The sequence below is a fragment of the Triplophysa rosa genome, linkage group LG20, assembly GCF_024868665.1.
Source record: "Triplophysa rosa linkage group LG20, Trosa_1v2, whole genome shotgun sequence".
Taxonomy (NCBI): domain Eukaryota; kingdom Metazoa; phylum Chordata; class Actinopteri; order Cypriniformes; family Nemacheilidae; genus Triplophysa; species Triplophysa rosa.
The window spans coordinates 10755529-10779514 of NC_079909.1; the positions used below are offsets into that span (position 1 = coordinate 10755529).

General features: G+C 36.9%; 2 protein-coding genes across 3 annotated transcripts in view; one reads left to right on the plus strand and one right to left on the minus strand.

Annotated features, from left to right (window-relative positions):
* Positions 1–132: 132 nt before the first annotated feature.
* thoc7 (THO complex 7) lies at positions 133–3136 on the plus strand. Its single transcript, XM_057361465.1, has 8 exons — positions 133–358; positions 862–982; positions 1105–1232; positions 1332–1418; positions 1503–1560; positions 1750–1816; positions 1906–1975; positions 2931–3136. Exons 1-8 carry the CDS (start codon positions 340–342, stop codon positions 2987–2989), a joined length of 609 nt encoding a protein of 202 aa, XP_057217448.1. The 5' UTR covers positions 133–339; the 3' UTR covers positions 2990–3136.
* Positions 3137–3555: 419 nt separating this feature from the next.
* synpra (synaptoporin a) overlaps positions 3556–23986 on the minus strand; it is a 22439-nt gene continuing 2008 nt past the window's right edge. Inside the window, exons 1-5 of one of the 2 annotated variants that reach the window (XM_057361464.1) lie at positions 13834–14026; positions 11561–11685; positions 10364–10562; positions 8378–8569; positions 3556–8294 (exon numbers count right to left, since the gene is read on the minus strand). In XM_057361464.1, coding sequence (XP_057217447.1) covers positions 8028–8294; positions 8378–8569; positions 10364–10562; positions 11561–11685; positions 13834–13857 — 807 coding nt within the window. In that variant the 5' untranslated portion in view covers positions 13858–14026 and the 3' untranslated portion in view covers positions 3556–8027. Of the gene's footprint in view, positions 8295–8377; positions 8570–10363; positions 10563–11560; positions 11686–13833; positions 14027–23986 lie in introns of those variants that run through there. The other variant, XM_057361463.1, reaches the window with a different exon arrangement.

Genomic DNA, 23986 nt, shown 5'->3' on the forward strand with positions numbered 1-23986 from the left:
CCAAACGAGAAGTTTGTCGTGATATGCTATCTAGTTAGGCAGCTCACTAGGTTTTGAGACACAATCTGCAACTGCACTTCACTTCAACATTAGCTCACTGTCAAACTGCACACAGTGATACGAAACTGAGAACACACCATCAGAGCCACACGCAGCAACTTAAAGACAACTTTAGCGATGTAGTAATAAGAGAAAATCATATAGTTTTATGATATGATGTGATACGTGCGGCAGGCTCGGGTCATTTGCTTCGCAACAGAGGCGGGGCGCCGACAACATTTGTTTCAGAGCGCGTTTGTCAATAAAGTTTTTTCGAATAGTTCATAGTGTAGTGGACAAATGGGTAGCATTACAGATGGTAAGGATTATTTTTTTGCTGATTTCTATATGGGGTTGTTTATTATGTTGCAAGGTCGTGTGATTTACTACATAGGTTCCTGGCTTCATGTTTGTTGGTTTACCTAATAAACAGTTTTTAAGGGGCGAAATAAAACGAATGCAGGGACATTAGCTAGTTAGCCATGTGCTATGCTAGGCTTGATTCTGAAAGCATACAAACTAGGCTGCTAGTTTAAAATGCCATATTTCTGTATACAGTATTTCGTTAATTGAGACCACGTGTAATTACATTTAGAAGTTTGATTTGGAAGGTAACAGTTAGGCGTGAGTGTTCAATATCTGTTTGCAAATACTTTACCAACTGCCAAATTATAAATAAACCTTTCCTTACATTAAATTGAGTTCTTTGTTATATGACTATATATAGTTGACTGGTTTCTTTTCAATTATTTTAATAAAGTCACTTAGAAAACTCTAATTATTGTTAAATGTGTAGTATTCTCTGTTGTGTATTTTTCATAGATGAGGTTATTCGGAAGCGTCTTCTCATTGATGGAGATGGAGCTGGAGATGATAGACGCATCAATGTGCTCATGAAGAGCTTCTCCAAATGGTGTCATTCAAACTTCACACCAGAGGAAGGGTAATATAACATTATATGACCCTGAGTGTTTATTTTGAATATTTTGGACCACTGCTAGAATTCATTAGGCTCATGATATTTCCAGCAGTGAAGTGCAATCACTTTTTAATCTGTTCCTGCAGGTTAGCACAGTATCAAAGAATGTTGGGATCTTTGGCTCAGTGTGAATTCTCCATGGGAAAGACGTTACTTGTGTACAACATGAACCTGAAAGAAATGGATAATTATGAAGCAATCTATGGAGATATTGGTATGTTTTTTGCCACTGTGTCAAAGTATTCTCATGACTATTTTAAATGATTGTTCGCAAAACATAGCAATATACTAAAATATGTTTCTTCCAATTTAGGGAAAAGTATAACCTCAGCCCATGAAAAAATTGCAGAGTGCAAAAAAGAAATCCTGAGAGCAAAAAGGATACGAAAAAATAGGCAAGGTGAGGCGACCTTTGGATGCAGTCTTTTTCCTGTCTTTATCAAAAAAAATTACGAGTCTATATAATTAACTTTGTTTTTTGTAGAGTATGATGCTTTGGCCAGGGTTATCAAGCAACATCCAGACCGACATGAGACCTTAAAGTAAGTTTGCTAAAGAAACAAACAGACAAACATGTTTGTTTATCAAGCTTGAATACCATTTTTGCTTGTTTGTACCCTGTATTAAATCTGGTGTCTAAAATATCAAAAATGACGAATTCCAACTCCTTATAGAAAGGATACATGGTATAGCCCACCAGCTTAATTTGCATGATCTTTTTCTGTTTTTAGACAGCTTGAGGCTTTGGACAAAGAGCTTCAACAACTTTCCCAAATCAAAGAGAATGTGGAGGACAAGGTAAATATTTTTTAACCTTTTAAAAAATCTTCTTTAACGTATACTTGTCACAAACTTAAATATTTATTTTTCCTCTTCTCTATTTTCAGTTGGAACTTCGTAAGAAACAGTTTCATGTTCTTCTCACCACAATCCAGGAACTTCAGCAAACTTTGGAGGGTAAGTCAAAAGACAAAACACAAAGGTTTTCTAGATCGCTTAATATCTTATAACAAATGCCATAACCCTTATAAATCAGAATCAGAAAGAGCTTTATTGCCAAGTGTGCTTGGACACACAGGGAATTTGTCTTAGTGACAGAAGCTTCCAGTGCACATACAGGTTAAAAAAGTGGCAAGGCACAGGTAACAAAACGTAAAAAATAAATATGTGAGAGACAATACACATTTGACAGAAAGGACAATATTAGACCAAAGGACATTAGGCAGTATATTGGATGTACAGATGTGCTATATACAAATTATACTGTTATATACAAGTTATGCAGGGGAATGTGGATAGCTGAATATTATATCAACAACATATGTATAATAAATATGAGTATATAGTTGTGTATTGCACGTGTTTTTATTGCACAGTAGAACATTTAACTGTTCAAGAGATGGCCTGAGGGAAGAAACTTTTCCAATGTCTGACTGTATTGGTGCTCAGTGCTCTGTAGTGCCGACCAGACGGCAGCAGTTCAAAAAGAAAGTGTGCGGGGTGTGAGGGGTCCAGAGTGGTTTTGCGAGTTCTTTTACTCACTCTGGATGAGTACAGTTCTTGTAGATTGGGGAGGGTTGTGCCAGTGATTCGCTCAGCAGTCCGGACTGTCTGTTGTAGTCTTCGGAGGTCAGTTTTTGCAGCTGAGCCGAACCAGACAGAATCAGAATCAGAATCAGAAGAGCTTTATTGCCAAGTGTGCTTGCACACACAAGGAATTTTCTTTGGTGTTGGAAGCTTCTAGTACAGACATTCAACACAATGACAATACAATATAATACGTTATATTGTATTGACAGTTATGGAAGTGCAGAGGACGGATTCAATGACAGCTGAGTAGAACTGTAAGAGCAAGATGTGTAAATTCACATCTTTATGCTATATCTAAACTTGTAATTGTAATTTTTTTTAGATGATGAGAAGATGGAAAGTGATGATGCCCAAGACAGCCCAATGGAAAATGGAGACTAAATAATTTGGAATTTTCTACATTAGATTTTTGGGAAGATGTGCTTTTTACGAGCTTACAGTGTTCATTTTCATTTTGTTCATTAGTCCTTTTGATGTTGATTTTATCTTGTACAGTTTTACAAATGGCATGACTGAATTAAACATGTTATCAATGCTACGTGACATGTTATTCATTTTTATTGTTTGTATGGTTCAATGCGTTGAATGCAAATGTAAACTGCATGACATACACACTCTCAGCCAGCAGATGTCACTGCTGTCACAAAGTTTACTCTCGATGACACTGAAGCAGAGGTTTATCTCCCTCCCTTCCTCCGTTATACCAATTTACCTATTGCCTAAATAACCTAAGGGTCCGGTCTTCCGTGTAAATGTTGATGACAACAACAAATTTAAGTGACCAGATTTAACTGAATAAATCACTATGGCCAGACAGGGCTTAGCTTAAGCCAGGACTAACCCTTAATTAGGATAAGTTGCTTTTTATAAAAATGTTTATATAAAAATTTTGGGACAAAACAATGGCACTGATATATTTTAAGATATTTCAGGGCAAGGAAAACAATACTTGCATCTTCACTTTTATAATCTTGAGTGCGTAATGAATCATGATCATAAAATTGAACAAATTCTGCACTCCAAAGTCAACCAAATCTCCACCTTCTGATTTATTCAACAAACATTTCCCCTGTGCATCAAATCTCTGTACGGGATAATGCTGCTCTGAATGCATATGTGTAACAGCTCAGTGTTAAGCATTCCGCCATATCCCATACATAATCAGTTGGAGTCCTAGCAGTCAGCTAAACTCTACATAAAAATGGAGAACTTTGTTTCTCCATGTAAACAAAAGTTTCCCAACATACTTGACACCATTGTCATCACGGATGCCTTTGCTCAGTGTTGTTCAGGGCCAGACAGACACAGAAATCTCACAAGGCAGAAAAACAGAATTTTCTGCCCATTTCACAATGTGTCAGCATTGTCCTGGTTTTCACTCAACAGAGGCCATTGTTTCATCTTGATGGACACACTGCCCAGTGATTTATTTTCTGTATTTTCTTAAGGACCCAATACAAGTTTTTTTTAAATAGTTAATTAAAATGGAATGAAATTACTATGAACTTTATGGTAATTCCACTGCAACACAATTAACATGCCAACTTAAATGACTATTTTTAATGCATAAGCAACTACAAAAGTGTTTATCAGACTCCTTTTATTATCACCTTTGAATCTGGAAACATTTCCTAACTATGTAATACCTACATGGTGTTTCAGTATTTAGCTTGTGGACTTCTTGCCAACACTGGGTAGCAATCTTAAAAGCCATTCTAATTTGCATGCTGAAAAACGAATAGAAAGAGTTACAGCTATAGGGCTTGTAGTCACAGTTTTTTTTAAATCTTGTGCCTGTTTTCGCTTACTCAAGACACTCTCCTCTCTAAGAACTTTTACTACCCTTGCAGTAAATGCAACTCTATGTTGTCCAATTGTGGCACACAGCAGTATAGAAGTGGAGTTCTACCGTATTTGAATGTTATAACAAAATGTTAACTTATGAAAGTATCATTTCAAATACGGCAGAACAGCACTTCTACATACGACTGCTGTGTGCCGCAATGTACAGCTTCTGCTAAATGTAACTATTTTCTCATTTTTCCATTTCTCTCTGCTTTAAGTCTCCCCAACCGAAAACTGCCTGGGGTTCTTCCGGTGAAACGCGTAAGTCACGCATGCATATGGCCCATTCTCCCTTAATGAAAGACAGAGCTCCTCTCCCTAAAAGCAGCTCTGACATGCCGTGACATATCTTTCTATCGCTATGGTAACAGCACTCAGGTGTACATGAAAAGAAGTCAAACCAATGTGCTGTAACACAGGAACATTAGATCAGGACTAGGTCAGAATGGCCTGCTTCTGGCAATCTACTCTTTCACTAACAGTCTGATGAACGATCATCACATTACACTATCATGTGATGATCCAGAGTGTGTATGTATGTATATATGATATATTACGAAAAAATATGAAGTATTTTCAAACTTTGAGGAATATGTCCATAGTTAATAAAATTACATCTGCAGCTCCTCAACCGTAATAGATCTGTATGTACTTTATACAGCCTCTAATATGGCCCTATATTTAAAAACATGTCCAAATACTTTGGTGTGTGTGATGGCCTATATCATTTTCAGTTTGTGTTCTTATATATTAAAATAGATGGATTTAGACAAGTGCTAACAGGTTTTGCTTGCTGTCCACAATGGAGCTTTTAGCATGAGACACAAAACTCACAAAAACATCACATAACTTCTGCAAGCAAGGTTTACTGGATATAGTGCTGGAATATAGAGGGGAATCTAGACATATCTTGTAATAGACGGATATACTGAACCACTTACTTAGTTTATTACCTATAATGACAGTCAGAACGTCATTGAATTCCACAGTATAAAAGCATATTGTTATTCAAACAGCTGATTTATTGTGGACAGATGATTGTGGTCAGCATGAATTCAAGACAAGTTGTTTTTGTGATCGAAACCTTACAGACACAAAAAAGTGGACGGTTGTCTGAATGTTCATACCGTACGCGTCCTCTGGTATAGAAGGTGTTTATTTTGTGCATTGTGATATTTAATAAACATTACAAACAATTCCTTATGTGTAAACTGTACAAACATCAGTGATTTACATACATATAAATAAAAGAGAATAAAAGTCTGCCTGTCTGTCTAAATTTAAATACACTAAATCATTGAATATGAAGAAGCCCAGTCAGGTTTAGTCTACAGGAATGCACAATATTTTTATTGCCATTGCACGAAATGCATTAAAGCATTCACACCCACTGACTGAAAATGCAAATATATCAAGACAGAAACCCGTTCACATTGAAATGCAACAGCAGTCTGAAAAAGAATATTAACACGTTGTTTTCATTGGTCATTCATGGTCAATACAGTCTCATGCACTGAGAAAAACAAACAAAAGAGGAAGAATGCATAAGAGAGCAGGAAAATCATGTTCTGTACAAGACTAATGTCTTGCATTTAAATCACCCTGTGATGATCATTCAGGTCACAGAACAACAACATGACCCTGTTAAGAATTAGAGCAATTAAATTATACACACATTAATATGGCACAACGTCATGCAGTTTATCAGTTTAAACATCAGCGTCATATAAACATGGAGCACAGATTGTCTTATAACACAACAGTACAAATACAACAACCACTGGCGAGACATTAACCCGGGGATTAGAAATTCAGAAAACTGACGAAACGTTATCAGAAAAGATCTCGTAACATCTATAGTAACAAATCAAAGAAAACTTTAGTGTGTAGACACCCTAACTAAAGCCCATTGCACATTGAGTCCGAAATTTGCGTCAGAAAATTTCGCACGTTAAAAAATAAATACGACCTCACGTTGTGTCAATCACATTTACACACTGCCTCCGATATTTTCGTCCGTCATAAAAACATTCGGACCGGGTTCGATTTTCTGCATTTTTCGCATCCGTCAAGCATTTTGAGTGGCCTTTTTTAACAATTCAGAGACACCATACAAACGAGAGCCAAATACGAAAAAACGCATACGAAAATTTCGGACTGTATGTGCAAAGACCTTTATTGTTTCACATTTAAAGCGACAACAAGCAACTTCTGCTCACTGTTGCCCCATGTGGTTGATAAGCGGAATTGTCTGTTTACAGTGTTGTAAAATCTGTCGCAAATATTTCCCGCTGGCAGCTCAATACGCGTGAGTTTGTTTACAAAGCCGACGGACCTAGATATGCTATGAAAACAGCGCATAGCATGTATATATATATAACGACAACATTAGCCTACTCAACGACTGAACTGGTTTACTGGTCTGAACTAAAGAATCTGCTACTTTTTGCCACAACACGTTTATTGTGTTTTTTTAGTCTTCATTTACAAGCTCTACACACATTCATGACGAGACATGACAACATGCTAGCTATCAACACCGGCAACCATATATTATCTCTCAGCTAGTGTGAACCGGTGGTGCGCCAATGACACAGACTAATAACAAATACGTTCAAAAGTACAGGACAGTAACAAAAAAAATGTACAAATAACACTTACAAATCCAGGAGCAGGACCGCTAGGTCTCCATCCGTTTTGCAACCTGTTGCCTCTTGCTGCTTGCGCCACCGAGTGTAAGCCCGTCCGATATTGATTCGTGACCGGCCTCGTGTCCGAGAACTCTCTCGCTTTCTTTTCTTCGCTTCCTCCGACAAAACCCACTTTGGTTTTTTGGCTAGCTCTCCCAGGCTACGAGTAAAACGTGACGTATGCCGTAAAGCAGGGGATAGGCGGGCCTTATACCGGGCCGAACACTAAAGTTACAAGTGCAATTTCAGCCAATAGGAGGCTGCTTAGGTAGTAACGGCAGTAAAATTCGTCCAGTTAAAAGCTGACCTACCACTTAAATAATTTTAAAGACATTATTTTAAGGTCAAAAAGTTGCTCGTTGTCGCTTTAACTTTGTTCAGTAAACACTGGTTTTCAGCAGTCAACACCACTTAGACAAAAATCATACAACGCACGTGTAAATAACTCATCATTCTTGATGGTTCACCCCAAAATGAAAATTCTGTCTTTATTTACTCACCTATTTTGAAGAATGTTGGTATCCGAACGGTGGTACCCATTGGTTTGGTGTCTATACAATAGAAGTCAATGGGTACCGCTGTTGATCAGTTACCATCATTCTTCAAAATATTTTCTTTTGTGTTCTGCACAACAAAGAAAGTCATACAGGTTTGAAATAACAAGAGGGTGAGTAAATGATGACAGAATCTGAATATTTCATTTTTGGGTGAACTATCCCTTCGAAAACACTATTCTGGATAAACAATAAGCTCTGTTTTGTTTAATCTGAAATAAATATGTCTATTAAATGAATCTTCTCTCTTTATCTTATGCTCTGTGTTAAACTTTGCCCTTAGACATTAGTTCCCTGTATGGGGTTATTACACATCTGAGGCTGAGGGGGTTACTGACTTGTGTAGGAGATGGGACCACTCGTAGCATAATTTCCCACCTGCCTATACTCTGATTGTGCAAAGTCCCCTGTTCCTGTAAAAGCACCTCCAGCCTGATCAAAGGTTCCCTGACTGTAGACCTGTTGGTTGAAGGCAGTGGCTTGTTTTTCCGAGGATGAAACAGGATACCGTGGTGGGCCTCCCTTGTGCCACCCTGTCTCTTTAAACACAAACCAGATGTTTCCAGCCCACAGCACGAAGTTCAGATAGCCAAATACCTGTGAATAAATGAACAAGTTGTAAATGAAAGAGCAGCTACATAAATACAACAAAAATCTTATTGCAATAGTGCTTGTCTTACCACAGACGTATTCAGGCCAGACCACCTAGGTCCATACACTGAGCTGCACTTGTTGGCCTGCACCTTACAAGCCGACATGAGCAGAACCACCTCATCTGGATCAGTCGCTGCCTTCACATCTGACAGACCTTTGGCCCAGGCTGATGAGCTCACTAGCCACATGAATGAAAACACCACTGTCACAATGAAGTCCTGTGGCGCAAGAGACGAGCGTGTTACAAAGACAGTTAGCAAATCATATTTCAAGTCTTCAAAATCGTATTTATATTCAAATTTATACATTTATTAATATACATTTTACATTCATATATATTGACTGTATAGTTATAGTCTAATCATATTTATAGTCTTTCTCCAATCTTTAAAAAAAAAAATATAATAAGTAAGAGTATGGAGGAGTAAAATGAATATAGATGTAAAATAATATGGATTTGGCTAAATTTAAGAGAAATTATAAATGTTTCAGTTCATACTGAAATCTTCCATAATATTTACTTTTGATTGCAGACTTGGCAAATCTGAGCTCGGATTGTGATATTGTTGAGGTCTCCTCTGAAACTAATGGAGACATTTGTGAGATTCATGGATATTTTTCTCAGGAGTTATATCTGAGAACCAGGAGACTTAAAGGGACAGTTTACCTAAAAATAAATCATTTACTCACCCTCGAGTTGTTACAAATCTTTATACATTTCTTTGTTCTGATGAACACAGAGAAAGATATTTGGAAGAATGCTTGTAACCAGTTCTTGGCCACCACTGACTAGTAGGAAAAATAACAATGGTAGTCAAAAGTGCCCCAGAAGTCTTTGCTTTCCTACAATATTTTGTTTTCAACAGGACAAAGACATTTATAAAACGATTTTTTCAACTATGGTAGTCAGGTGGCCAAGAACTGTTTGATTACATGCATTCTTCCAAATATCTTACTTTGTGCTCATCAGAACAAAACAAAACAATATTCAGATTTGGAGCAACCTAATGAAGACAGAATTTTCATTTTTGTGTGAACTGTGCCTTTAAATAAAATTTCCATTTGCTTTCCATTTAATCTCATTGGTCGCTGGGAGAAATATTTGAGATATTAAAACTATCTCATCTGTGACTTTTCTTGTTATGGTTTAGGCAGTGTAGATGTGAAATGTAGGGATGCACCGATATGTAAATTTTGGCCGATAACGATAACCGATCATCATTGAACATTGGAAGTCGATAACCAATATATTGGCCGATATAGAGTACCTAAATATTAATATAACATTTTCTGAGACTGAAAATTCTTTTGTCTCCTAAAAATCATGTACCAAGCCTACTTTACATTGATTTAAGATTTTTTAACTTTTAAACTTAATTTTTTCTTTTTTTTTTAATTTAATAAACAAATTAAAGATGTTCTTCCAGAGCAAACCAGAAAGGTGTTCTCAATAGCCACAAGTCTAACAGGTCTCAAGACAGAAAGCATTCAGACAGCAGTCTGATTCAAACAATATGCTTTTGTTCCTATAATATACACGTTCATAAATATCTACATACTACTGCACATCAACAATGTTTTGCTAATAACAGTGAGTAAATGATCATGACAGAAAGACAGTACTGTACTGGATTTTAACTGTGAGTAGCGTGCAGCTGAAGAAGTTTAACCGGAGGAAATTATTCATAATTTATCGGCTATAATATATCGGTATACTGTATATTATATATGACCGATAAATTATCGTGCATCCCTAGTAAAATGGTCACAAAACAAGAATATAACCACAAAACTGGCACATCAAAAATTGCACACTTCACATGTACACTAAATAAAGACAAACTGCATGCATTATTTTTATATGCTGAAAGTATGAGAAATTATTATCTCTTATAACTACTATTATTTGGGTGTTTTATTACAAGTAGCTTGTTTTTTATCAGCCTTCCCAAATAGGGAATTAAGAGTATAAATGTAAATATTTGGGTTTTTCAAATAACACAAGGGCTCACAATGAGAGGTCCACGGTTGTTTTCACGATACTTGTTCTGGAAAAAGATGTAGACCACAGTGGCCAGAAGCGAGTAGAGGAAGGCGAAGACAGCGATGGTGACAAAGAACTCCGCTGAGGAGGAGAAGTCTCCGATCAGATAAAGCCGCTCTTGTCTCCTGCCCTCACACGTCGGTACATCAAATTCCACCCAGTTCAACCTGTTACATGAATTGCAGAAATGTCATGCCTTTTATATAGTTTGCAGTTTCAGAAAGAACTATCAGGTATTCTACTGTGAGCTTCAGCTCAGCATGAGGCCAAACTGAGATTAAAGGGATAGTTCACACATAAAATGAATTGAAATTCTATCATCATTTACTCACACACCTACCGTTCCAAACTGGCATGACTTTCTTTTTTATGTGAAGCAGAGAAGGAGAATTTATATAATAGTTTTCTCTTTTCAATGATATACAGGGATGATGGACTTTCAAGTCCAAATAGGACAAAAAGCATATATATATATAAAATACTGTATGAAATCCTATAAAATAATCAATATACTATAAAAACAATCGTTCAATAGGTCAAATCATAAGTAAATTAAAACAATAAAAAACGAATTAAAATAATAAGATATAACAAGTTAAATTATTATAATAAATTCAAATGCAATAATAGAAAATAGATTTCTTTAACATTTAATACCACAAATAGCAGAGGTGGCTCGCAGCTGTAGTAAAAGACGGCACAAAACACAGCCAAACAACTTCGCTCTGTTATATGCTGCCGTCAAATGACATTACATCAAATATAACTGCAACATATTAGGTTCCTGTCATACAGTTCCATCTATTTCTACCTTGTCCTCCTTTGATAACTACATACTTGAAGCTCATCTCTAGTGAATACAGCGGGAGACCTGAGGGCTACTTCAAAGCATCACACTGGTATGGACATCATGTGTGTGTGCTTGACCGTTCAGGGCATGAAGCCATCAAAACAGCCTGTTACTGCAACTCACATTAGGTTTCAGGACTACAAAGGCAGCCTGTTACTTAGTCTGTCAAAACTAAGAAAAAATATATATTAGAATGATTTGTAACCAGTTTAAACCTAGAATGATAGTCCTGGTTTATTGTAAAGTCCATTGATTATGTATGACGTCATGTCACTCTGCAATAGATACATATGGGACACTTTAAACAAGACTTACCTGAACGGGTAGGCAAAGTTGATGCCGATACTGAGGTTGCTGTCTGTCTTGTTGACACAGTCCACACTAACCCTCAGTTGCCCAGAGTAACCTCCACATGTTGCAAATGCAAAGATGGCAAAAAGCTGAGTGAAATACAGCAAATATGTTTTATTCATTAGAATGATTATATAATTGTATTACAACATTAATATCATTATAAAAAGCAAAGGTTTGCAACATAGATTATATGCTGTAGTTTGGCAGTCTTAAACCGTGGTCACACTTGACTTTTCGCTCCATTGACTTCCATCATACGCATGCGCAAGCCCGTTCGAAGATATTTCGCGTTTCGCTGCGTAGCAAAGTTCAAGTTTGGTGAACTCTGACCTGCGAATTTGCGTCACGTGAGTGCGTGAGACCAATAGAAGATCCAAATGTCACAGCTTGACCTCTCGGTACTGAAATGTAAAAGATGGAGGAATCGCTCCCGCTCATTTTTGCAGCACCGTCCGAACGAATTTCGCATGCTCAAAGTCTAATCTGACCGTGGCATTAGAGTAAGTCACTCACATAGAATTATTGCAATTCATTTTTGAATTATATACAATGTTGATATAAAATAGAGCCTGTAAGGTTCTGTTATGCTTAATTTGGCATATTGTGTTTAAAATAAAAAAATCTACATTTTTAATACAGTCTTCTGCTCTTATTGTAAACTGTTTGTCTGTGCATTTCATCTTTTCATAAATTACTTTTTATGAACTGTCAACCTTTCACACAGACATTACAGTACATTCCCATGGATAGAATGAAGGCACAAAAGCTAAACATTCTGGTCTGAAAAATGTTACTGCAACTGTGTCATAAACACTTTTTCAAAAAATGATTCTTCTGAACATATCCAGATTCAACACATAAGGCCTGTTTCACACATCTGTAGTGTATGCCTTTGCTTAGTCGCCATATTAGCATGCGCAAGGCCCCGAAACATCAGTGAACTTAAACATTAAAAGGCATTTTTGGTAGAAGTGGTGTTCCTATATCATTTATAGAGTATTATGTAATGCAAAAGTTGTGGGTTCGATCCCAGATAACACATACCAATACAAAATGTGTACTTTGGATGCACTATTTGTCGCTTTGAATAAAAGGATCTGTCAGTGCATAAATAAAAATGTAAACTGGCCTGTTTTATGGTAAAGCAACAAGTGAACCAATTTCTTTCATGTTATACCAATAAAACTACCTCTGGGCCAGTGGCTCAGACTTTTGGAAAACTTTGTGCCCTCTTTATTCATGTGTTTTTTTCCATAATTAGTCAAATTTATGAATCCTACAAATGTTAATGGTATGGTAAAGCATAATATAGTACTCTGAGGTTTACGGCATTTTAGACACAGGTAAGCATTCCAAACCAAAGATACCTGCAATGGTTAATAACCCAAATATCACCATGGTAACATAAAGACAGATATGCAGCAATTTATCACTCGGCACTCTATTCCACTACAAAATATCTTGCTTTTAAATTCACTTTCCCAAAAATCAAACAGCTCACAATGGCATTGATCTGTGTAGGTATAGGGAATCAGATCATCTAGTGCTAAAGTACTTTGCAAGATACACTGTAAGACAAATCCCCCTTTTACACAGCGTATTCATAGATCTCGAATAATGATTCATTAATAAGCTAACAAAAATAGACATCTCACTCATTCAGATTCACAAATGATTCAGTATGATAGGAGAACAGTGCTAGCAGCTAAAAGGTCTCTGGCACACGAATTAGATCATGAAGTAGGAGTGGTACATGCTTCTGTTTTAGCATGAACATCATTATTTTGCGCTATACAGATGTGCTATCATTGTTCCAAATCGCTTTGTGAATTCAGCCCTTTTGGATACGAAACTGACATCATTTGAATAACTGATTAGAAAATAATTTAAACATTAGGGTGATAATCTCAGTTTTCATATACATCAGCTGTTATATTTGTCTATAGACAGTATTAGGAAAAAAATCAGAAGACGTAGCGGATCAGTATCACAAAAGGAAAAAGAACTGATGAGAGATATGGAGTGACACCGTAACATCTCTGAATGTTCAAATCTGCACTAAAGACTGAGACAGAAAGCATGTTCTCTATTAAAGACAAAGCACAAAATCTTGCATCTTAAAACGTCTGCCACAAAATATTATTGAAAGTTTAAGTCAAACTGTTCAACAGCTACTGTAAATACCACCTGATGGCTGCTATTAGATATATAGAGATACTAAAGCAAGGACTTACCGGTGCAAAAATGACCATACACATTTAAAAGCAAGAGATGTCCAGCTTCAGAACACAAGTAATTGTCTTGAGGTCATTTAGAAGCTCCTCAGAAAAGCTGCCTGTGCTCAGTAGTCTAGCTCCTCGACAGGATGGAGAAGAAGGGACCGTAAGCTCAGGAGAGTGAGATAGGAGAGGGCTGGCGCTTTTGTGCATAACCCTGTGCTCTGAGCACAAGCACATAAAGAGACTTCCTACAGGAACTACAAATCACTTCACAGTGAAGTCACGTGTCAAACAATATTTTGTAATCACACAGGGTACAAAAATGCAGGATGAATGTGTCCATCAGGTATCATACAGATACTGTATCATAACATCCGTGTGGTTTCATCTTTAGTCTTCTTTATTACTTTTATTATACTTTCTTATGCAGAACACAAAAGAAGACATTCTGAAGAATGTTGGTAACCAAACAACATTGATCCCCATTGACTTCCATTGTATGGACACAAAACCACTAAGACATTTCTCAAAATATCTTCTTTTGTGTTCCGCAAGAGTTAATGCCTGGGTCCAGTTGCAAGAAACCCCTTAAGTTAAGAAAACCCTTAATTCTAATTGTAACAATATTGTTAGGGTTTTCGTAACTTAAGGGGTTTCTTGCAACCGGGCCCTGATTTATTTTGGGGGGGACTATCACTCATCCAACATTTTATTCTCATTCCAGAAGAAAAGGTTCAATTTCAGTCAGATATAGATCACAATAGACTATTACAAGTTTCATTCCATGCCAACTTTTAAAGCAACAGTATTAAAAAGACTCTATTCTCTAAGGCTGAACTCATGCAGTGTCAGATTCAATTTTATGGCACACAGGAACTGACTCATGCCAGAAAATAAATTGGTTGATACCCAGACGTGGTATAGTCTGATCTATCATCCATGACAGTATAAATTGAATGAAACAGTTTATCTATACTCTACTGTACCAAAATTTAGGGTCAGTTTACTAAAATGATTCTCATGATTTTAAAAGGTCTGAAGGTGTTCAAAAACGAGAAAAATATACGAAGAACTAAAAAAAACGAGGAAGTAACCCTAAACTTTTGAATGACAGTGCATGTAAGTAAAATGATGTGGTTTATATTTATATTGTAGTAGTGTAATTTTGTCTATGATATGAAACCGGTGACATGGAGAGACAGAATGAATTGTAGAGCCTATTTCAGATGTATGGAAATGTCAGTCTTGCCATTATAAGACAGCATTGGCCTGTCATTATGGTAAAACAATAATGCTTTCACACGGCTTGCTCAAATATCAGCCTGAGAAACTTGGCAGGCTATGACACTTAACAATGCAGCTTATGTCAGGTCTCTATGAAAATACGATTTAAGGCCACATGATGTACATTTGAGAAAATCTCAACAAATCAGTATTGGTGCTGCATTTCACACATAGAAAAGATTTTTACTCCTTGCATAATCTAAACAAGGAATGCTTGACCTGTAAAAGAAAGGTTGCACTATTTTGCTGACACTGCAGAAACAACACTTGTTGAGGTTTCCTGTTTACAATGAAATTTTATTTCAAAACAAATTTCAAGGAAATTTTGAATACTTATGATTTATTAAATTAACAATTAAATAAAAATGAGGTTAAACTAATTCCCTGTTGTGGTTATTAGACTCACTACATCCAGTCCAAAAAGTTTGTATTATGACCACAGACTTCATTTATTCATTCACCATAGGATACCCAAGAAGGCAATCTGAGTTGACACAATCAAATGAAAGCAGGTCTGACAACAGTGGAATCACACTCGGCTTCAGCCAAATCTAATGGACAGGTGTGAGAAACCCATGGGACAACAGGTGAGTATTGTATGAGAGCTCAACAGTGAGTGGGAAGGATGGAGACCCATATGTGGATAGCACCTGTTGAGCGGGTAATGAGGAAAGGTCTGCTCGGTCTTTCCCTACAAGAATATTCCCACCTGCACTGTCCAACAGAGTGATGAGACAACTTTAAACTGTGTCAGGCAGAAACTGTGTCACGTTACCAGTGGATAGTGTAAAAATCCCAGGCTTAAAGGCGGGGTGTCCGATTTCTCTTAGCCGTTGTTGATGTTCAAATCACCAAAACAAACACACCCCTACCCCCATCTTTCATCAGCGCTCGGCTCGGCTAATGTCCGTCCTGTGCACCTTACTGCTGATTGGCTACAAGGTTGTTTTGGTACTCGGCCCGACTCAGTTGTCTAAAGCGTAATTCGGAAATCGGTTACCCCGCCTTTAAGAGAAGACCTCACTTTATTTTTAAAATAAAAAGGTTTAAAGTGATAGTTCACACAACAATGAAAATGTTGTCATCATTTACTCACCCTCTTGTCATTTCAAACCTGTGTGAATTTCTTTCGTCCACAGAACACAAAAGAAGATATTTGAAAAATATGGTAATCGGCACCCATTCACTTGCATTGATTTTGTGTCCATACAATAGAAGTGAACGGATGCCAGCGCTGTTCGGTTACCAGCTTTCTTTAAAATATCTTCTTTTGTGTTTTGCGGAAGAAAGAGAGTCATACAGGTTTGAAATAACAAGAGCGTGAGTAAATGATGACAACATTTACATTTTGGGGTGAATCATCCCTTTAAAGAAACAGAAGACACTTAAAAGTAAGTTTAAGAGTGATAAAGTATTATATTGAGGTTCTAAAACCTTTTGAGAAACTTGTGCAGGACGTGGGAGGAAAATAGTCAGTCCCAATTCCAAAGAAATTCATGGAGATTAATGGACGTTCTAGTGGGTGTCCTTCAGGTCTCTATATAATCTTTGGTAGTATATTTCTTTAGTATCATCATTAGTAATGTTTATATTTTGTTATTAAACTTTGTTATAAAAAATACACAAGTGAGGATAACAAATCTCAGATCAGATGTGTGTTCGAGCAAAATGTAACGCTATTAAATGCACCTCCCAAAGACATGTGCATCTCAAAGCCACCAATCCAGAGAACTGCTCCCACATTCCCAACTGATGTGTCTATCATTCAACAAAACATGAGTTGAAAAAGATCCAGGGCTGCTAAACAACGTCATACAGTTCCTAAACTTATATGCAAAATAACAGACATCCTCACACATTCTTAGAAAACAACAAGATATACGCTTAACAGAATGATTCATATCATTGAAATATACTGCTGAGATACAGTACTGAAACTCCTCCTGGAGATACTTCATTCTACTTTGTATGCTAAGTCATTGTTGTTAATTTTGTGTACTGTAAGTCACAATAAAAATAAAAATTGAGGTTATCACAAAAAAGAATTTAGAATTTTTCTTAAATACATGTACAAATATACAGTAACTGTTGTATTGCTTGAAAATGAACTTGTTTTCTTTGCAGTATTTGAGGTCTGAAAAAATATAGAGCATATTTTATGTTAATTTGACCTGTTTCTCCAGTTATCACTTTCTGCAAATAGAAACAATATTTTTGTTTGACATTTGGGAGAAATATTGTCAGCAGTTCACAGAATGAAGCATTTTACCTAAACACCTATAAATAGTAAATTTAGGAAAACTGAAAATAATTTTGAAATGGTCTCTTAAATGTTTTCTGCGGCTATATACAGTATGTATGTAAAGGCAGTGAATGTAAAAAAAAGTGTGCAACTGTGCGTGCATGAATTAAAAATATGTCATTGCATCAGTTCTGTGTTTATCTTTGTTCATAATGGACTATGCAAAAGTTCCAAAACAAATATTCATTATCTATTGGACACACACACTGAATTGTAAAAATTTTGTTGACATTCATTTTTATTTGTAATTTTTGTTAGAATTTCTGTAAAAATTATACAGAATTTTGTTCATTTTATACATCACATGCCTGGTTGCACTGTGGTGCCATGTAAAAAGGTGCTTAGTGCTTTTGAAAACCTCAGATAATACAGCACTCATATTTCACAGTTGAATGTATCAGATACAGGAAAAGCCCAGTGGAACCTTGCTTGAAATTAATTTCAGATGGAGCTATTTATTTAAACCCAGTGGTCTTAGCCTGAGAGACTCTGGGAATCCATTTTCTCATTTATGTGAATCGGTAGACCACAGCAGATGAGAGCGCAGCAGCAGTGAACTCGCATTGACATCACATTGATGGACATCAGAGAATGTCTAACCCATTTTGAATGGGGCGTACTACGTTGACCGCAGTCTTATGGGGGTCACTGCAACGGGCTACGGCTCTGTGTCTTTCTGGTTTAAAACAGTACATTTAAATTAGATTAACAGACAAGGCTCTAGTCTTGAAATGCTGAGGTGTGTTTTGAGACAGGTGAAGCAGTGAAAGCTTACTGATTCCTGTAACCCAAGGAGTGATGATTTGAAACCATCCTCTGCTTCCAGCTAACACTAGAGGCTCTGGACTGCTCAGACAAAAATTGCACAATCAGTCACGATTTAAAGGTCTAATGGGATCACATTTACACTCCGTCCTCATTGTGGTAGGCAAGCAATAGGCAATTTGTGGTTAAGGCAAGGTGTATACTGTATGATCATTGCATTTCTCACTTACTAAAACTATGGCCACCTCATGAAGTGTCAAATATTTGGGATTTAAAGGGGTACCAATTACCCTGGGATCACCCTAAATTGAAATCAACATTAGAGTCATGTTTTGTGTTATATATTTTCTGAGATCATAATGTTCTTTCATAATCACTTTATGGTACTTTTGTGTATTTTGGGGGGATCAACCGCTGTAGGTCCAGATAATAACTGTTAAATACAAATACCACAAAACATGTGTTACTCAGGACACTGATGATAGTTCACAACAAATACTGCATGTTATACTGATAATGTGTTTTCATTCATCTCAGGAGAGGACCTCAGCTCAAATGAATCTCTCTGCTGCCCTCCACTGTTTCAATTAGGAGACACAATATTTATTGAACGTCCATCAGTGACACACACACACTGGCACATAATGTTCTATATAAAATTAAATGAATATAATACAATGTTACATTTCAAGGGAATCATTTCCACAGCAAACTAATATTTTCTAAACAGGTTTATAACAATAAACAGGTAATAGTACCATCATAACAAAAAGCTAAGCTGAATGTGCTGTTAAACACATGTAGAGCTGTGCTAGTAATCATAATCGATTCTCAATTTCAATTTTGACTTTCAACAATTATGAAAACTATTATTGTGCTGAATTTCATTTTGCAAGGATTGTTTAATTTCTTTTGATTATTTTTAATTATTTATATGAATTTATGCATTCATACTTTATTTTCATCTGTTTTTATATTTCTTTTTTATTTGTTAATAAGTAATTTATTTATTAATAATTGATCCATTTATTGACTTTGTTTCCAAAGTCAATGAGTAATTGTGTTAAATAATCGTGATCTCATCCTTTGGCAAATAATCGTGAATTTTGTCATAATCAACCAGCCCTAATACACATTTTTTGCATACGTTTTTTTTTGTTTAGTCGTCGTTTAGTTTGTTTGTTTAGCACTAAAACACTATTTAAGGCATAAATCAATCCACCACACAGAATATTTATACAAAGATATATACGAAGAAAGCAATAGAACTTTGGAAAATATATATTCACATTTCAGTAGCTTTTTAACATGGGACAGATCACCTCATGGTGGCAGACATGTTGAAAATTTATGACAATCACAATTATACTCACTTTTTCGGACTTTAACATTAATACCTTTTTATTATTATAACAGACATTACACAAAAAATAGACATACCTTTTAATTCAATTAAATTGTAGCACATTTCTACAATAGCAACAGTATCATAACCATTTGTTTTTATGCCTTTATAGGTCAGTTTTAGTCCAACATGACCAAAACACAAGTCAAAGATACACAGCGTACATCACTGCACTAGATACACACTCTCACATGAATAACCACACGCTTGCCCAAACGAACAAACACACAACCCCAATTTACTTGCTTCAAGCATGGCGAGAAGCCTTGGAGACCAACCCCCTCTCCACTCACCCAATACAGCTGCGTTCTCTTCTCAAGCCCCTATTCTTACACACACTCTCTCTCACACCACACACACACACACACACACACACACACACACACACACACGCACACACACACACACACTGGTGTGGCTACGAGCGGGTGAGTGTTATGATGCCGCAGCTTGTTTATCAATCTTTCCAAGCTGTGTTCTGCAGGGCAAGAATGAAAAGCGCAGAGAGGAGAAGATTACACCAACACAGCCAAACAGAGTCACTGCGTCACATTCACACTGACACAGCTTGATTCAGAGCGAGGAGAATCAAACAAGGTAAGGAAACGGCATGGTAAAAAGTAACAGATGATTCTATTGTATAAAGTAATGAAAATTACAGAAAAACACTGGACAAAGTGTTGGAAGCATTCAATCCACAATCAGCAGATTGTAGAACAGTTTCTACCTGCAGGCCTTTAGAGCCCTTAAAGGGATAGTTCACCCAAAAATCTAAATTCTGTCAACATTTATTCTCCCTAATGTCATTCAACTACTGTTTTCTTTTGTGGAACACAAATTTTTTTTTGTTGAGAAATGTCTCACAGGTTTTGTGTTCATAGAATGGAAGTAAGTCAATAAAGTCCAATGTTGTCACGACTGGGGGAGTGACAAGGAGGAAGAACCCAATTGCAGGTAGTGGTTGACAAGAAACAAGACTTTATTTACAACGACAAAACAAGAACCCACGATGGGGTACAACACGGACGGGACTAATAATAAAAACGAAAAATAAACACTTCCCACGTGGGGGAAAAAAACAAGAGAACAGGTTTACAAGACTTACGGTAAAACAGGAACCAAAATAGGAAACACGACGTAACGTAGAAACTAACAAAGGGTAGGAAGTCCAACGGGGCAAGGTAATCCAAGGGAACGGGTAACACAAGGCAAGGCAATATTCCACAACGTAAGACAGTGAGATGACGAACTAGGCACGGTAAACGATACACAATAATACAGGCTGTGTGGTCACGCTGTATGACCAGTGTTACTGGCACGAACAAGCAGTACGAACAAGCACAGGACAATAGACACAAGGACATTATATGGGGAGGATAACAAGGTAAATTAACACAGGGCAGGTGCAGGGAATGAAACACTAATGGAAGCTGAACGAGAGGGGCGGGGCCATAGACGAGACTGGAGAGACTGCATATTATGTCATGACAACAATACTATGTCTCTCTCCACACAAAACACGAGGCTCTGCCATGATCCTGCCAGTAGACCAAGAAAAACCTGACATGATGAGGCAGAATCATGACAATGTTGTTTGGTCAGCAACATTGAACATTCTTTGAAATATCTTATTTTCTGTTCTGCACAAGAGAGAAAGTCATACAGGTTTAGAATGACATGAGGGTGATTAAATGATGTAAGAATTGTTTTATCTTTGGTTGAATCCCTTCACTCTCTCACTTTTGCCATATCTCTGAAACTAAACAAAAGTTGCACTTGGCAGAAGACTGCTTGACAGGAGAAGTAACATTAACTTGCATGGGGAACTCTTTAAAATGATCGTTTTAGTTTTCTCAGATGAGCACACAGATCATAATGCACCTGCGTCCCATCAGGGCATCAACATCTGTCTATGAGCGAACACCCACAATAAATGTTCGCTACTGAGGACCCTCAAGAGTTATGCATCTATTATTAACCTCTCCGCTTTCAGTCTGTTTAGGACACTTCAAAATCGCTCCCTGTCTGGAAGTGTGTCTGGAAGGCAACTAAATGCTGTCAAATGCAAATACACAGGCAGAACTAATAAATGTATTAGAACTTTTCATCCAACGCTTCATTTAAATGATTCCCAGTATGTGGGGAGGGTAAAAATATATTGCGTTCTTTACATGCATGAAAGAGTAAGTCACTGCTTGCAATCTTATCTCTCCTTACTATAAGACTGCGGTAACTTCAGTGATTTTGTGTTAAAGTGATAGTTCGCCCTGTCATTATTTACTCATCCTCTTGTCATTTCCAACCTTTATGACTTTCTTCTGAAGAACACAAAAGAAGATATTTTGAAGAACGTTGTTAACTGGTCCCCACTCACTGGCATTGGTTTTGTGTCCAAACAATAGAAGAGAATGGGGGCCAGTGGTTACCGACTTTCTTCGAAATATCTTCTTTTGTGTTCTGCAGAAGAAAGAAAGTCATAAAACTTTGAAATGACAAGAGGGCGATTAAAGGATGACAGAATTTTCATTTTTGGGTGAACTATCACTTTAAGTCTGTTGGGTGTCTATATACTGTGACCAGTCTGTGGCTTTCTGAAGGCCATTTGGTTAACTACTCCTAGTTGTTCTTTCAAACTAAAGTACTGTTTTATAAGATAATCTATGCAAAATGAAGACGGCAATCATCATTGAATAGTCCCCAAGCTCATTATCTTTCTGTACAAGGCATTCAGGCCTACAACAGCCAGTGTGCATTCGGGCACCCTTTGTACGCTTCACTGATCATAAGTAGGCATAAAATCTCATTTTATTTTTAAAACACTGTCCTCCCCTTCTTTTCTTCAGTTGCTTTCTCCCTATGGAGTTTCCATGGTTACATGGTCACATGACTTTCTGAAGCCCCTCCCTTTGCTCTGAGGTGACTGTCACAGCGGTTAGTCAGACTCGGCCACCCGATCGGGATGCGATTCGACTGTATATTTGAGCATGTGCACTTGTGTGTGTGTGTTTATATGTAGGTTGGGGCTTATGTGTTGACACTGCAGGTTTTTGCTAGTTTTGTGCACGTAAAATCATCTAAAGAGTTCAAACACAGTGCAACAACCGACACACACAAAAACTAGTAGCAATCATCAACTAATATTAAGGTAAAAATAACAGATTCTTGATTTAAAAATGTATACATTAATATGCAAATAATTAGTTGAAATTCTACTCTTTTTTCATTATTCTTTGCATTTCACCGGACAATAAGTCAAAGGACAGTGTTGTAATGTGATGTAATTTAGTTTAGCTCTCCCGTCTTGACTGTGTTGTCACTAATTCATGTGACAAAGAGATGGGTCATGAAACCGTGTGCACAAGCAGGACATTGAAAAAATACGAAGATACAGCCAACCTTTCACAGAGGAATTTCTGCTCATCTGCGCACATAGGCAGCCAAAACACATCTGCCTATACAGGCCTCTGTGAAATGATATACTTCAACCAACCTTTACTCCGTGTGTCTTGAGTTAGACATCTTTACCTTGTATGACCCCAGTTCAGTTCACTCAACTGTACTGCATTCTAATTAATATCATCCCATCAGATGTCACTTGATTTTTAACATGGCTTTACACCGTGTCTGCACCGGATCCGGCGCGATGCGACAAGAGACAATAGAACGTATTAGAACTCAGTATAATTTTACATTTTGTCCACACCGGACAAGCCGTGTGTCGCATCGCGCCGAGTCCGGTGTAGACACAGTGTTAGTGAGAAGAGGTCAGAGGTCATGTGAATTATCTTTCTCAAGGTTTCTAAGATGAAAAACAACCTTTAGATGTAGTGCAAAAAACTATATTATTGTTTTATATATGGGTAGTTGACGTGTCCTAGTAGATCATGTGTCCTATTGTGGTGTGACAGCCAGCAAAAATTTTGAAAAAAGCTTTTAATAATATATTATATTATTGATATTTATATTTATAATCTATCTTCATTGTTAATTTTTGCTATATCACATCATAGGAAAGATGTGTGGATTATAGATTCTTATATATATTAAATATATCTCTTATGTATTTGTGTATAGATACATTTTCTGAGAAAATACATATCCCTGAATATGTGAAACAATGTAAGGTGCTCAAATGCATAAGGGTTCATTTTGCATTTTTAATTCAAGGCCACTGGTCTCCTTGAGTCATTTAATTTCAAGAGCCCAATAATTGGTTAATTATCACAGATAATGGTTCTTAATAGAAGAAGAGGGCGGAATAGAGAGAAATGGAGAGTTAACGAACATTGAAACAAGAGAAGGGCTGTACAGGAAGTCATTTGGCAGAGAGGAAACAGGGGCAGAGACAAGCCAAAGACCTACAGAGAGAGAGAGAGAGAGAGAGAGAGAGAGAGAGAGAGAGAGAGAGAGAG

What these genes read in the sequence shown, in the direction of transcription:
- thoc7 (XM_057361465.1), top strand. An exon ending in AACTTCACACCAGAGGAAGG is followed by an intron (nt 983 to 1,104) that starts GTAATATAACAT and finishes CTGTTCCTGCAG; the next exon opens with GTTAGCACAGTATCAAAGAA. An exon ending in ACTTCAGCAAACTTTGGAGG is followed by an intron (nt 1,976 to 2,930) that starts GTAAGTCAAAAG and finishes AATTTTTTTTAG; the next exon opens with ATGATGAGAAGATGGAAAGT.